This window comes from Castor canadensis, chromosome 9, assembly GCF_047511655.1.
Source record: "Castor canadensis chromosome 9, mCasCan1.hap1v2, whole genome shotgun sequence".
Lineage (NCBI taxonomy): Eukaryota > Metazoa > Chordata > Mammalia > Rodentia > Castoridae > Castor > Castor canadensis.
This window is the reverse complement of record NC_133394.1, coordinates 111292256-111308181: the sequence shown is the minus strand read 5'-3', so window position 1 is coordinate 111308181 and position 15926 is coordinate 111292256. Positions and strand designations below refer to the sequence as shown.

Sequence of the window (15926 nt, the reverse complement as noted above, 5' to 3'; positions counted from 1 at the left end):
TGTGGCACATTTTGAAATAAAATATTCTAGCAGTGGATATGGATAAAGATGTTTTGGGTGTTGGCATTTTATGGAGGGCTTCCTGGCTAGTATAGCTGAAGAATTTTAAGCTAAATATCTAAAAAATTTTCCCTACCCCACAAAACAAATGGTTAGGGGATTGGGAGAACCCAATTAAAAGTCTACTGGAAAATCATTCTGTTGGTATGTGTATAGATAGAAGTAAACATTTTTAAGGTTAAGCATAGCATTTTCAAGACAACTAAAAATAAGCCTTAAAAATGATTGCGTCATACTAGGTGCAGGTGGCTCACACCTGTAATCCTAGGAACTTGGGAGGCTGAAATCAGAAGGATCAAGCTTCCAGGTGAACAGAGAGCAAAAAAGTTTTCGAGATCCCATCCCAATGGAAAAAAGCCAGGTGTGATGTCATGCACCTATCATTCCACCAACAGGGAGGTGTAAAATAGGATGGTGATTCAGACCAGCCTGTGCAAAAACGAAGACCTTATCTCCAAAACAACCAGAACAAAAAGGCTGGAGGCCCAAAATAAACCTTAATGTATCACTGAAGCTTTCTGGAACTTACCATGCATGTTCCTTCCAAGCTTATTTGACAACAGATCAGATGACTTAAAATCAGTTTCACGTACAAGCGAATTTGGGGCTCTTTTTTTTGTTGTTTTTTAATCTTTTTGCAGTGGTGGGGATGAATCCAAATCCTCTTGCCTGCTAGGCCAGTCCTCTACATTGGGAGCTTCATCACCAGCCTAAAACTAACTTTGTTAAATTGTGAAGTATACTAACGAGTCCAGCTTAATAGAAAATAAAGGAACCACGCATGTTCTCAGCTATTTTGAGAAGCTTTATAGCTTCTATCACGCGGGTCATTGAGTGACAAGACTTACACTTAATTGTTTTGGACACTAGCAGCCCCGGTCCTGGCAGATACCTAACCCCCCGGAGAATGCTCGTCCTTCCTCCCCCACCCCGCCCCCAGCCACACACACACACACACCATGGTGCTGGGGTTTGAACTCGGGGCTAAGCAGGCGCTCTACCACTTGAGCCACTCCACCAGCCGAAGGTTTTTTTTTTTGAGCGGAGTGAAACAATTTCAAACAAATTGTTCACATTTCTACTTGTCCTTAACCAGCGATTCTGGATACCAGCCCTGCAGATAATCCTAACGGAGTTTATCGGGGGTGGAGGGCGGGGAGATATTACAACCTGGCTGGTCTTAGGCACCTCGTTGTGAGCTGGGGGGAGGTGTGAGGACTCCTCTGGGGACACTCGGGACTCAGGAAACCTAGGTGTTCTCCAGGTTGGAGACAGCGGTTGGGGTTGAAGCCACAGAGGTCAGACGCTAAGACTCAGCCCATGTGGAAGGCGTTTCTGTGATAACCTTGCCTAATCAGGCGTAATCGCGCCACAATGCGCTTTCTGGAGCAAGTGGCAACCAGGGACACTTCTGCAGCGAGGATACTCCCCGGTCGGCTCGCAAGCTGGGACCTCCCGGTTCCCCTAGGCTGGGCTCGACCCACTCCCCAGCCCTCGCCCTTCCCTCTCCCGCTCGGGGACCCTCCTCCCGACCCCCAGGTTCGGCGAAGCAGCCACAGGCAGGAGGGCTGTCGCGAAATGCCCGGCCGCAGGCTGTGCGCGCTGGGGCTGGCAGCGGCCGTGGCGACCGCGGGTGTGACCTACGCCCTGAGGACCTACGTCTCTGCCCTGCGCCCCCCGCGCGGGCCACACCTGCCGGGACCCAGGGCCGCCGCTCCGGCGCGCGGGCGCGCGAACGCGAGCAAGGAGACAGGGACGGCGGGGATGGACAGGGCGAAAATGAAGAAAGACAAGGGGAAGGAAGTGGAGATGGAGAAAATCAGGGAGACGGGGAAGGAAGAGAGGGAGAAAAAGAAGGAGGTGAAGGAGGGGAAAAAGAAGGAGGGGAAGGAGAAAATGAAGAAGGGGAAGGAGAAAGGGAACCAGGAGGTGAGTAAGAAAAACGATAAAGAGGAAAAGAAGAAAGAGCAAGAGGAGACCAAGATCGAGAAGGAAGCAATTAAAGAAAACCAAGAGAAACAGAACAGCACCTTGACAATGACCCTGCTCCAGCCGCCGGTAGACCAGGTACGCGGGACCCTTGCCTCAAGGCCATTGTCCGCGGCTCTGTTGCGTCGCGAGCCGGGCGCGGGAGGGAACGGGGCTCACCTGCGGCTCGGCAGCGGACGGAAGGGGGTGCGCGCTCCAACGGCCCGCAGCCCCTGCTCCCTACCTGGAACCCGAGATCGTCATCGTCGATCACCGGGAAGCAGGGAAGGGTCCTCAGGTCCCTGTCCCGTCCACCTCGCCCCCGCGCAGACCGCCTGCCAACGCAGAAGCGGCTCCAAAGGCGCCTGGATTTATCCAGAATGTATTTGAGGCCCTTGGGTTCTTTTCCTTCGGCGCCGTGATGACTGACTGCGTGGCTTTCACACCACCAGCGCCCGGATTGGGGTGTCGCAGACTTGTAACTGACAGATCTCGGATCCCAGGAATTGTTTTGGGTGCAGGATTCCTGAAGTTCCCGGGAAGGCTCTGGCTCCTTGGCTTAGAGCTGCTTTAATTTATATTATTAATGGAGCCTGATCTCTGGTCAAACAGAAACTACACAGATCCATAAATGGCTAAACAACTTTTTTTTTAGCGGTATTGAGGTTTGAAACTCAGTACCTCACACTTGCTAAGTACCACTTAGGCTACTCCACCACTTCTGTTTTGTGTTGGGTACTTTCAAGATAAAGTCTCTGGAACTATTTGCCCGGGGCTGGCGTCCAACTAAGATCCTCCTGCTCTCTGCCTCCAAAGTAGCTGGGGTTACAGGCTGAGCCACCTGTGCCCAGCAAGGAATAACTTTTGACAAAGAACAATGAAGTTTAGAATCTCATTTTGCATCTGAACTCTTGATTGACAATGTTCTTGGCTATCCCTAGAAATGATAAACATGAGGATGCCTGTATTTGATTTGGTTTGGTTTGGTTTGGTTTTGGTGCTAGTGATTGAACTGAGGGGCCTCAGCTCATGCACTCTACAACTCTCAGTACAATACCTGTTTTTTAAGCTATTTTTCTGCCCTGGGGACTGAACAGGGGGCCTCACAATTACTAAGCAGGCCTCCAGCTTTTGAGCCATGCCCCCAGCCCCAAATGTCTGTATTTTAGACTGCAAATATAAGCAAAATGTAAAACATCAGTGAATGTGAATTTTATAGGATGGGTTTAGTTCAGCAGTGTGGTTGCAAAAGGAGTAGGAGATTATTTTTAACTCATAATAATCTAGGATGCCATTATTTTAGGTATCACTAAGAAAAAATGCTGTCAATCAAAATATGACATACCATTGATTGTGAAATACAGTTTAATTTCAAAGACGCTAACATGGGATGATGTGCATCTTAAAATTAATAAAGTATGTTGGGGAGCCTGTGTGGGGCCTGGTTGGGCACAATCCACACCCTGCCACCATTTCTTGGTGCCATTATCACTTTGAAGTGTGCAATTTAAAAACACCCAGTGAAGACTTCTTGGTATATCAAGTCTCTCTTCCTTACCTTAGCACGTTCTCAGAATGGCCTTATGACACTCAGAAGCAGATAGGGGAGTGGGGAAAGAGGTAAAGCTGGAGATAGAAAACACCCATGAAAGCACCATTTAATTCAAGAGCCATCAGGAACTCCAACACCTCGTGCTCATGCCCCACCAAGCCCGAGCCTGCCCCAGCAGCCACCTGCGTCCCTCAGTTGCCCCAAGGAAAGACCCAGCGGGGCCTGGGGCTGTGAGGAAGCATACTGTACCCCCTGCCTCATGGCCACCTTGCTGTCCCTAGTAACCTTTTCCTGTGATGCCGTGTGCGTGTGTAAAAGCCCCAAGAAAACTGTGGTCCTGCCTGAAAGAAAAAAACTCCAAGAAAAAATATATACTTCGTTTTCAAGTTCTGTTACTCAGCAAGTAGCCTTCATAAACTATGCTGTTTACTTTTTTTCTAAGCCACTTTTACTTCTTTTAATATTAATAGTTGCACAGTAGGTTTTGTTGTCACATTTCCGTGTATGCATGCAATGTACCCAGTTAGGTTCATCAGAGGAAGTCAACTCCCCCTCTTTTTTTTTGCTGTGGGACTGGGGTTTGAATTCAAGTCTTCGCTCTTGCAAAGCAGGCACTCTACTGCTTACACCATGATCTTTAAACAAGTCCCTGTTAGGACAGACCTTAAAACATCTTTGTTGTTTTTCTCTTATTTGATACCTTAAAACATTTTACTTGCACACAGATCTTTAAAAAAAAAAAAAAACCACAGGTAGGATAGACATTGTAAAGCTGTTTAAGATCACTTTTTTCCAGAAATGCAGCCAAAATCTAAAGTCAACATTTGGTGCTCAAGTAGAACAGCAGAAATGTGTGAGGCAGGAAAAAAGAGTAAGGAAATGAGACAGAAACCAGTGCAACCAAAGGTGATGACTTTCTGTGCACAGAAGTGGATGTTTGGTAAATGGAATTTTGTTCCTCTGTGCAGTCTGATGGTATTGTTTATTTTGTTTATATTGAAGCTTGTACCACAGATGCCACACCTCTGAGCTCCCTAAACTGTTTTCACACCAGCCTGCCCTTCTGATCCCTTCCTAACCCAAGGCTGGTATGTGGGTAGAATGCTTCTTTTTAGATTTGCATCCAGTGTACTAGGTTGTGTGTGAGTTACCAGGGTTTGAACTCAGGGCCTCACACTTACTAGGCAGGAGTTAAAACCAGCCCCCAGCTTTTAAGATTAGGTTTAAAAACAAATATTCATTTGTTATTTGCAACTGGCTTAACAAATTCTACAATCTTAGCTTTTTCATTTAATCATGATACTTATATTAAAAAGGTGAGAGCTGTGCATGGTAGCTCACACCTGTAACCCCAGCCACTCCAGAGGTAGTGATAGGCGAATGGAGGTACAAGTCCAGCTAAAGCAAAAAGTTAGCCGATCTCCCATCTTGATCAGTAAGCCAGGCATAGGGCTTAGGACTACAATCCCAAGTACATGGGAGGCTATAGATAGGAGGATCAAGGCTGTCACCAGGCAGAAATGCAAGACCCTATCCAAAAAATAACTAAAGCACAAAAAGGGCTGTAGGCATGGCTCAAGTGCTTGCCTAGCAAGCACAAGGCCCTGATTTCAAGCCCAGTACTGCTAACTCACCCCCCCCACCAAAGAAAGTCACATAAGAAAGGAAACTTGCTCTAAGATACTGTAATCAATTTATAGAATCAAGAAGTAAAGACAGATTAATAATAATGATATCTTAACTGCTTGTTTGCCTCTGGGTGACACGTCAATACTTGCATCACGTAGGTCTCAAAATCCAAACAAAGAACTCTGGTGCAATCACCAATGGACATGAACTCAAAACACTTCCATAGAAATATCTTATGATAATCCTATAGAAATCCTATAGATATATCTATATCCTATATAGATAGGTGGATGGATGGATAGATAGATAGATATAGATGTAACATGTAGACTGACCGCGAGTTTGGGAGATCTCCCAAAAAGATATGTGAGATTAATATTACATAACTAGAAATGGCTAATTGCAAAACATTAACTGTTGAGTAAAGTTTGACTTTGTTTGACCTGTAACATTTTTGTGAAGTTATTATGTAAAGTTTGCAATTCAGTGATTCATATTAGGTCCCACCATAGGCAGGTACATTGTCAAGAGCCAGGAAAACAAGGTGCTAATAGCACAGGTTTATCTTTTATTTCACAGTTATATCTTGTATTTCACAGAAGCAAAATAAGCAGATCCTAGTCCTAGGCCTGGATGGAGCAGGAAAAACCAGCGTCCTCCACTCTCTAGCTGCCAACAGAGTGCAGCACAGCGTGGCGCCCACCCTGGGTTTCAATGCAGTTTGCATCAGCACAGAAGACAGCCAAATGGAGTTCCTGGAGAGTAAGCGCTGTTTCTCCCGTGGAATAATCGCATTTCTTATGTCCGAAGGCAGACCTGGTGTTAACACAGGAGCCTCGGGAATGATAACACTGGATCCGATTTTCCTACACTTTAGAACTCAGATGTAGTTTAATACTACAGTGCACCGAGGGGTGGGAATCACTTTCTCCTTTATTTTTTCTTTTTTTGCAATGGTAGTGACAAAAGGAAGCTTAAAGGAAGGCTTTAGCATGCCCTATAATCTCCTATAATCATCTCCCTCTTCCCACATTACTACAAATAAACACGCTAGCTAAGTAAGTACAGTGTGCTTCCTTCTCTGCAAGTGAAATTATAGACCAGCCCCAAACCTATTCTAACTAGAAGGTGGCCCGTAAGTTCCTACTGTGCACCAGTTCTGGAGTGGCCTACTCGATGTTGCTGTTTCTACCTTTGGGTCAGGTCTTTGTCTTCTCTTTGTCCTCTCTCCTTACATGAGCTCATCTATGCTCGTGAAACTAAATACATTCCACGTGCCAATGAGTCCCTGATTATCTATTCAGTCCAGACATATCCAAACGTCTTCTAACATCTCCACTTAGAAGTCTGATTGGATGCTTACCTGGCAGGGGAGATACCATGAGCACAAAGGTGGTTTTCCCAGGGCGAGGCTTATCCATTGCACTCCAGATGTGCTGACCCCTGCGATTTCCCCAAATATAGGAAGCTCGACTGCATAATTTGTGGTAGTCGGGGACTGCGTTCGCGCTCTCTCCTGAAAAAGAAAAAAAAAAAAAGAAGTCTAATTGGCCTCTCAGACTTAATATGGTTTTTTTTAAAAAGCTGGATTTATTCTGTATCCATTCCTTTTCCTATAACCTGCTGGTCAGGGAAGGCTCCTCACCCCTTTGAGGTGCTCCAGGCAGAAACCTGGGCATCACCCTGATTTCTCTTCCTCTTCCCTGCCTCCAGTCCACAGGTAAAACACTCAGAACTGCTCCTCCTCCAAAGCACATCTCCAGGGCTAGGGCCATGGCTCCAGTGGTAGAACACCTGTCTGGAAAGCAAGAGGCCCTGAGTTCAACCTGTACTGACAAAAAAGAGAAAAAGATTCAAAGCATATCTGGAATTTACCAGTTATACCCTTGCCCCCATGCTTACATTACTGCAGTCACCATTTTGTTTTTGTTTTGGTCTAGTTACAAAGAACAATATTTTAACACATATACTTAAGAAAATCATTTACCAACTTAAAGCCCTTCAATGGCAGATTTTTTCATTTCTTTCTTTTTAATTTAAAAAAAATTGGGGGGAGGGGACTGGCAGAATGGCTCAAACTCAGGAGCATGAGGTCCTGAGTTCAAACCCCAATGCTGCCAAAAAAAAAAAGACGGTACTGAGGTTTGAACTCGGGACTTTGTACTTGCTAGGCAGGTGCTCTACCACTTGGATCCATTTCCCAGACTAGATTTTTCCATTTCTAAATAACTCATAGCTCAAAAATAAAATCATCATGGAAATTTTACTTAGAACTGAGTCATTGTTAAAAATAACAATGCAGAAATCTACTGATCAAAACTGGTATGTTGAGAAAGTAATACACCTTCAGAAATTTATACCTTAAATGCTTACATCTAAAAGGAAAACATCTGAGAATGATGGGTTAAATACATAATTTAGATTAGAAAAAGGAAGAAGAGAATAAACCCCAAAAAGGGTAAAAGGATAGAGATAATAAAGAAGTCAACACATCTGGCATGGTAGTGTACTTGGGAGGCAGAGGCACGAGGATTGCAAGTTCCAGGCCAGCCTGAGCTATATATCTATCTGTCTCAAAAAACAAAGAAAAAAAGAAGGAAGGAAGAGAGGGAGGGAGGGATCAGTGCTCATTTGCAATCCTTTTGGCTAAGATCAAGTGCAATATCTGTTCTTGAAGTTTAATATGATACATCCTCTATTTGGGGACAATATGTTAAATGGATTTTTGGAGTAGGAAGATGGAATAGGAGTTTATTTTGTCCATTCCACTCATGAACCTGTTATTTTAGTCCCTCCGGGAGTGGTGTACCCCTTTGAAAGACTTAAAAAAAAAAGGAAGAAGAAATCAATGAAATTCATAACAAAGATACAGTAGCAAAGATCAGAAAAAGTCAGAAGGAAGTTCCTTGAAAAGATCAATAAAATAGATAAACTTCTGGTGAAATTATCAAAGAAAAATGAGAAATCACAAATAGTGTCACTAATGAAAAAATAAGAAATCATTGATTAAGATGACAAGAATATAATATTCCTATTAGTGTTTAAAACTGTCTGCCCACTAACACAATGGCACCTTATCAGACCTCGGACAGAGGTCTGAGAACTGTTCCTGTCAAGGGCTATACAGTAAGTGATTTAGACTTTGTAGATCATGTGATCTCTGTTGCAACCACTCATGAAAGCTGCCATAGACAACATCGAAACAGATACAGGTCTGTGTTGGAGCTATTTGTGGGCACTAGAATCTAAATTTGATAGACTATTCACATGTCACAAAATGTCATTCCTTTTTATCCAAATATTTAAACATATAGAAGCCATTCTTAGCTTGTGGACAGTAGAAAAAGAGGTGGTCATCCAGATTTGCACTGTAGGCCTTAGTTGGCCAACCCCCATCCTAGGAGAAAAATTAAACAAAAATAGAATCCATTATGTATGTGTACACCTTTAACCAAACAGTTTCCTCTGGAGACAAATATTCATGATACTTACAGGATGTTATTAACTCTCAATGCAATATTAAGAGGAGAAATTAGTTCTAGGATCTGGGGGGAGCACAGTACTGGGATTTGAACTCATTTCATTTGCTGGGCAGTTGTGCTACCACTTAAGCCACACCCAGCCCTTAGTTCTGGGATTTGGCAAAGGAAAAATTGTACGAGTAAGGTGGCAAACAAATCCAGCTCCATTTGAAGATTATTTTAGAGTAATGTGGTTTACCCTACCACCTTTAATTGTCTTAGTACCCCACTTCCATTTTCTGAGCTTCAATTGATGAATATGCAATGGGTGACAGATCTGCTGTGGCTCTCAAGATCAGAAGATACCCATTGTATTTAGTCTTGTTACTGGAAAGCCAGTCCCCTGGTCTCAATGCCAATCCACAAATAAGGAGAATAGGGTTTTGAGAAAAAGGAAATAAGGTTTATTATTTGTAAGACAAAGAAGACAAAGCTCTGTCATCCCCATCCTGAGAGAAAATGTTCACTTTTTGAATGGGAATTTAGGAGCACCGTTCAAAGTATGTGACAAAATGCATGTCCTACAATAGGTGCTGGCCTTGGTTTTTATCCCCTGGTTTTCTGGCACCACATCTCCAAAGCTGTATGTCTTGGGTGACAAGTTTACTCCTCGGTGGTTAGAGAGAGATAAGAGGGAAAAGATTGCCTGGTTTAGTTAAGGAGAAAAGTGTTAACCTTAGGCTCCCCAGCATGATTAAAGAGAGAAACAAGGGGGAAACTTCAGTAGGAACAACAGCCTAGCAACCTGGCCAGCACACAAGCTGACTACAAGCAAGTTTTTTTCCCTTTTGTAGTCCTTGTTACATTTTCCATACTGTCACTTTGTTCCTTCCATTTCTATGGAAGACGGAAGACATCACAGGTTAGCCATTTCCTGTCTTTAGTCAATTCGAGGGCCCACGTTAGGAAACAGTGCTCCTCTGCAAAAGCAGGTTTTAAGCACTGACTTTTTGTGATTCCAGAATGAATGATCCACTCGTGAAGGTTAATTACTCCATGGACCAATTGTTTCCCCAGAAATAGCCCTGTGGTCACCAGAATTGTCTGCCCTCTAACACAGAGGCACTTTATCAGAAACCTGACCAATGTGCCCTGTGACACTTCTGTGATTTTTTTTTTTTTTTGGTGACTTCTTCCTCTCCTGTGTCTATAGTTGGGGGCAGCGAGCCTTTCCGTTCCCACTGGGAAATGTACCTGTCCAAGGGATTGCTGCTGATCTTCGTGGTGGATTCAGCAGATCACAACCGATTACCTGAAGCCAAGAAATACCTTCATCAACTCATCGAAGCAAGCCCAGACCTCCCTCTGGTCGTGTTTGCACACAAACAGGTAAAAAGATATATGAATATAAGTCGTACTCAATAGTTTTATTATTAATGCAAAAATGCCTAGCTTTAATAGCTAGATAATTTGACAATATACTGTATATTTGGTTTAGTTTATCACATTCCTGGATTATAAACTCTTTGAGTGTAGAGGTAATTACTCATCTTTGTGTCCCTCAAAAATACTTGAAATGACTAGTATACTGCCTTGTGCATAGTAGGAATTCAACAATATGTGTTGAGCTTATTTCAATAAACATATTGACTGAGTTGAATCCAACAAAATACTTGAGTGGCTGCCATGTATGAAAATAGCTTTGTTTTCAATCAATTAGACTTGACCTGAATTTCATACATGTATTAATATATTAGGCGTTTTCGTGGAGAAATTGGAACGCTTCACACTCTTGGTGGGAGTGTAAAATGGTGTGACTGCTCTGGAAGACAAAATTGTGGCTCCTCAAAAACTCCAAAATAGATTTCCCATGTAACCACAGCAATTCTGCTTTTGGGTTATGCACCCCAAGAAATGAAATCAGGGACTCAAATAGTTGTTTAAAGCCCCATGGTCACCTCACAGTAGCACAAAGGAGCAGCAACCCACGTGTTCATCCACCCACGTGTTCATCCACTGACGAATATATGAACAAAATGTGGTGTAGACATGCAGTGCACTATTACTTAGCTTTAAAGGGTGAGGAGATGCTGGCACTTGCAACAACACAGATGAACCTTGAGGACATTATACTAAATGAAATGAGCCAGTCACTAAAGCACAAATGCTGCAGAATTCTGCTTATACAGGTTCCTAGTAGTCAAACCCGTGGGGATAAAAAGTAGAGCTGTGGCTGCCAAGGGCTACAGCCTGAGGAACGGGGAATTATCCTCTCATAGGCACAGCATTTGTGCTTAGCAAGATGGACTTTGAAGACGGATGGTAGTAATGTTGCCCAATAATAATAACGTGCTCAATTCTACTGGAGTGTGCAGTAAAAAACAAGGTAAAAATTTTAGGTATATATTGCACAATTTAAAAAGTGAAAAAAATTGAATTTCCAAAGCATCGGAACACGAAACCCCTCCCTCAGCTGCTAGGGCACAATTCCTTCCTTTTCTCTCACTGTTCTGATGGTGAATGTTTATGAAAGTAAACCAAATAATTATACTTGATGGCCTCCTACTTCAGTGAGATCCTATCTGGAAGTCCAGGGGAGAAGCTTGTCCAACAGATCTTGACATTCTGCTGGCATTTTTAAAGAAACATTGATTCCTCTTGGTTTTTGTTTTTAAGTGGAGCATCTTTTCTTTCTTTGAGACAGTCTCCATGTAGTGCCCAGATTGACCTTGAACTGGATATTCTCCTGTCTCAGCCTATTGAGTGCTGGGATTATATGGATGTTCCGCCACACCCAGCTCCACCGAACGTCTTAAATACCATAAACTAAAGGACTTAGGGCTGGAGGTGAGCTCTGTGGTAGCATGCACCCTTCACACTCTAGGGCTTGGGGTTCAACCCCTAGCACCACTGAAACAAAACAAACACCATGTACTGTGATCTCCATGTGAGCAGTAAATATTCTACCACATGCAGATGAATATATTGCCATTTTCTTGTTACTGGGAATTTGAGTTATTCCCAGTTTTTTTTTTTATTGTTATAAGCAATGCAGCCATGAGCCTTCAAATATGTGTGTCCTTGTAAACATTTCTCCAGTGCATACACCTAAAAGAAGAGTTGCTGGGTTGTGGATTTACAAATACTCAATTTTATTAGCTATTTCCAAGTTGCTTTTCAAACTTGCACCAATTTATTCTCTCACAGACAGACGATGACAGTTCTTGTAGCTCCATATTGTTGTCAATACTTGGTGTTGTCACACACGTTTTCATTTTTTACAATCTGCTAGGGGTGGAATTGTTTTATTATTCCAATTTACAGTGTGGACACCAGTGGTTCACACCTATAATCCTAGCTACTCAGGAGGCAAAGGTCAGGAGGATCATGGTTCGAAGCCAGTCCAGGCAAATAGCTTGTGACACCCTATCTTGATGAAATGTAGGCTCAAAGTGTAGGTTCTGAGTTCAAACCCCAGCACCACAAAAAACAAAAATTAATTTATGTTTTCTTAAGTAGTAATGAGTTTAAACATCTTTTCAGATTCTTATTGATTACTGATCTCCATATTTTGAATTTCTTATCGATATTGCTCCCTAAATTCCTATTGGGGTGTTTTATCTTTTTTTAAAATTTCTTTGTGGTGCTGGGGATCAAAGCCAAGGTCTTGCTCAGGTGAGCTATACCTCCAGCCCCTCTTTTCTTAGTTGAGTTGTAGAAGCCTTTCATATCTTTAGGGGAAAAATGCTTTGTTAGTTGTATGCATTACTAATACAATCTCCAGGGTGCTAGTGGCATATCCTTTTGCTTTTGGTTTCCATCTTTATATTGAAGATTTCCATTTTTTGTATTTTGTTTTGCTTGTGTCTCTTTTGAGATAAAGTCTCACTATGTAGCCCAGGCTGGCCTCAAACTCAGGACCCCCTGCCCCAGTCTCCCAACTGCTGGGATTATAGTCATATACCACTAGGCCTGGCCAAAATTTCCATTTCTAATTGTCAAATTTATTAATACTTTTCCTTTGTGGTTGTGTGTTTTATCATTATCAAATTGAATAAATAGCCATTCACTGTAAGATTTAAAAGTTTTACTGAGCTTTAAGGAAAAAAGGTGTAGATATTCTGGTTGAATGCATCTTTGTTGCTTTTGTTTTTTGTGGGGGTTGGTGTTTGGTGGTACTGGGTGTTGACCTCAAGGCATTGAGATTGCATTGCAGGAGCTCTACCACTTGAGCCATACTTCCTGTCCATTTTGCTCTGGTTATTTTGGAAATAGGGTCTTGATTTTTTTTTGGCCCATGCTGGTCTTGAACCACGATTGTCCTGATCTCAGCCTCCCAAGAAGCTAGGATTACAGGTGTGAGCCACCAACATCCAGCTAATGCATCTTTGCTTTTGTCCAAAATATTTAGTCTGTGCTTTTAGGTGACTCACTGGTTCAAGTTACTGAAATTTTCTTATATCTTTACTCTTTGAGTTGTAACTTCTCTTAAGGCACAAGTATGTAAGTGTGAGGTAAACCCTGCATTTATACCTCATGTCTGTGTATCATTACAAGAAGCCCCTTATAAGCCCCTATTTCTTCCTCTACAATTCCCTCAGAGAACTATTATACTGAGACACCATCTATTTTTTGTTACAGAAGTTACTACAGGCTCTAAGACTAAGTGAATTCAAGTTCCAAACAGGCCATATGCTGTGGCTGCCAGCTCCAGCCAGTTACCATGCACAGCCCTCAGGGGAAGTCTCACAGCCTTCCAGTGATGGAAATTGATAGGCTTATATTGGAATAGGAAAACAATTACTCGATCTGGTTTATTTCCAGAGATTTAAAAGTGATCCCCTGACTGGGTGAGTGGCATATGTCTGTAATCCCAGCTCCTCAGGAGGCTGAGGCACGAACATTCTTTGAGCCCAAAAGCTAGGGACCAGCCTGAGCAACATAAAAAGCCTTTTCTCAAAAACAAAGAACAAAAGAATTGATCCCCTAAAGCTTAGGGGAATGCTGTAAACAACAAAAAGCCAATTATAAATGGCATTTTAGAGGTGAAGATGACAAAATTTTTGCAAAGGACTAAAAGATGATAGTGGAATCTGATATCTATATAAGGGGATCTCAATGGTCATTTGCAAAGATGCACTTGACATATGAGAGGCAGAGGAATATGTTTTGACCTTGCCATTTTGACCTCTCAGATTTTTGACCCTGATATGCAGCATAAGCACAGGTATCTCTGCTTTCTCTAGGAGTTTCCTTCTCTAAGCCTTCCCCATCTCTTTTTCTGTGCATCTTTCTTTCTTTTTCTGTCTTTCTTTCCTTCCTATTTTCTTTCTTTCTTATTTATGTATTTATTTATTTATGGTACTAGGGTTTGAACTCACGGCCTCATACTTGCTAAACAGACACTCTACCCTTTGAGCATGCCCCCAGACATTTTTTGCTTTCTTGGACTTTTTGCCTGGGACTGGCCAGGTATTGTGATCCTCCTGATCTCCACTTCCCTCATAGCTGGCATTACAGATGTGTACCACCATGCCTGGCCTATCATCCCTTTTCTAAATTTATTCCCTCCCTGGTCCCTTACCTGTCTTCTCCACACCCCAAAAATTTATCCAAAAGTTTTGTTCAGTAGAAATAATGATCACAAAAGAGAACTTACAATGGCAATACTAAAATCAGTAAAACAATGAATGAATCAAGTTTCTGTTACAAATTAAATTTGTAATAATTGATCCTATTAAAGACAATCTTGGACACATAAGAAAATGGAGCAACAAAATAAATGGATCAATGGCACCTTTTAGAAAATGAAAGTATTATAATGGCGTAGCTCCATTTCAAAAAATATTTTTTGATAACTCATAAATGTTGGCATAAATGAAAATAGCTGCATTATGATGGAGGTTAGAATAATGGGGTCACATCACAATACCCTGTATATTAAAATAGTGAGGTCATTGAGAGCAGCCCATAAGGGTAATGTGTCTGGAAGAACTGCCAGATAACCAACCTTTTCCTGTTCTTTTTCCATTCTGGGTGAAGGATCTAGAAGCAGCCTATCACATTACAGATATTCATGACGCTTTGGCCTTATCTGAGGTGGGAAATGACAGGAAGCTGTTCTTGTTTGGAACTCAAGTGACCAAGAATGGCTCAGAGATACCCTCCACCTTGCAGGATGCCAAAGACCTGATTGCACACCTAGCCACAAGTATGCAGTGAGCAGGACTAGGCCCACTGTGCAATTTGCCATCTAAACATCGTGAGGGACTGTTGAATGGCAAAGTTTTCCACTTTCAAATAAAAAATAAAGACATTTCTTTTTTTTTTTTTTTCATTTTTCTTTTATTATTCATATGTGCATACAAGGCTTGGTTTACTTCTCCCCCCTGCCCCCACCCCCTCCCTTACCACCCACTCCACCCCCTCCCGCTCCCCCCCTCAATACCCAGCAGAAACTATTTTGCCCTTATCTCTAATTTTGTTGTAGAGAGAGTATAAGCAATAATAGGAAGGAACAAGGGGTTTTGCTGGTTGAGATAAGGATAGCTATACAGGGCATTGACTCACATTGATTTCCTGTGCGTGAGTGTTACCTTCTAGGTTAATTCTTTTTAATCTAACCTTTTCTCTAGTTCCTGGTCTCCTTTTCCTATTGGCCTCAGTTGCTTTAAGGTATCTGAATAAAGACATTTCTTAATGTGTGGTCTATGTACGAAGAAGATAATGCTATTTCATTAAGATAATTTCTTTATTTTGATTTTGAACGTTAAATATATTTGTAGAACAGTGTGTTTGGGAGCAATTAGGATTTTGAGGGTACTGGGGATTGAACTCAGGGCATATGCGTGTTAAGCATGCAGTCTACCACTGCACTATATCTCCAGCCATAGGATTTTTTTTTTTTGGTGGTACTGGGGTTTGAATTCAGGCCCTTGCATTTGCTAGGTAAGTGGTTTACCACTTGTGTCATACCTCTAGTCCCTGGGATTCGGATTTTTAATAAAAAATAAAGTGAATATTAGCAAGCTGTGTACAAATATCTGACTGAAGCAACTTAAGGGAGGAAAGATACATTTGGCTCATGGTTTTGTAAATTTCAGTCTGTGGTTTCATAGCCCCATGCTCTTGAACAGAACATCATGGAGGGTGTGGCAGACTAAGCTGCTCACTTCATGGCAGCCAGGAAGCAGAGAGAGAGAGAGAGAGAGAGAGAGAGAGAGAGAGAGAGAGGGGCCCAAGACAAGACACAGCCC

At 42.3% G+C, this 15926-nt stretch overlaps 1 protein-coding gene and 2 non-coding genes across 6 annotated transcripts; all 3 read left to right on the top strand.

The window, feature by feature from the left end:
• The first annotated feature begins 1466 nt into the window (after nt 1-1466).
• Nucleotides 1467-14943, top strand: Arl9 (ARF like GTPase 9). 4 transcript variants are annotated; one of them, XM_074041094.1, is made up of 4 exons: nt 1467-2118; nt 5809-5971; nt 9884-10059; nt 14713-14943. In XM_074041094.1, exons 1-4 carry the CDS (start codon nt 1639-1641, stop codon nt 14890-14892), a joined length of 999 nt encoding a protein of 332 aa, XP_073897195.1. In that variant the 5' UTR covers nt 1467-1638; the 3' UTR covers nt 14893-14943. The 4 variants fall into 4 exon arrangements, with proteins under 4 accessions (XP_073897195.1, XP_073897194.1, XP_073897197.1 ...); XM_074041093.1 differs by having other exon boundaries at nt 1467-2127; XM_074041095.1 differs by lacking the exon at nt 1467-2118 and having other exon boundaries at nt 5956-5971; nt 9965-10059.
• Nucleotides 6565-6728, top strand: LOC141411055 (U1 spliceosomal RNA). Its single transcript, XR_012435914.1, has one exon. It is a non-coding gene; the product is annotated as a U1 spliceosomal RNA (small nuclear RNA).
• On the top strand, nt 7836-8023 carry LOC141411087 (U2 spliceosomal RNA). The gene has a single exon (XR_012435941.1). It is a non-coding gene; the product is annotated as a U2 spliceosomal RNA (small nuclear RNA).
• Nucleotides 14944-15926: the final 983 nt, after the last annotated feature.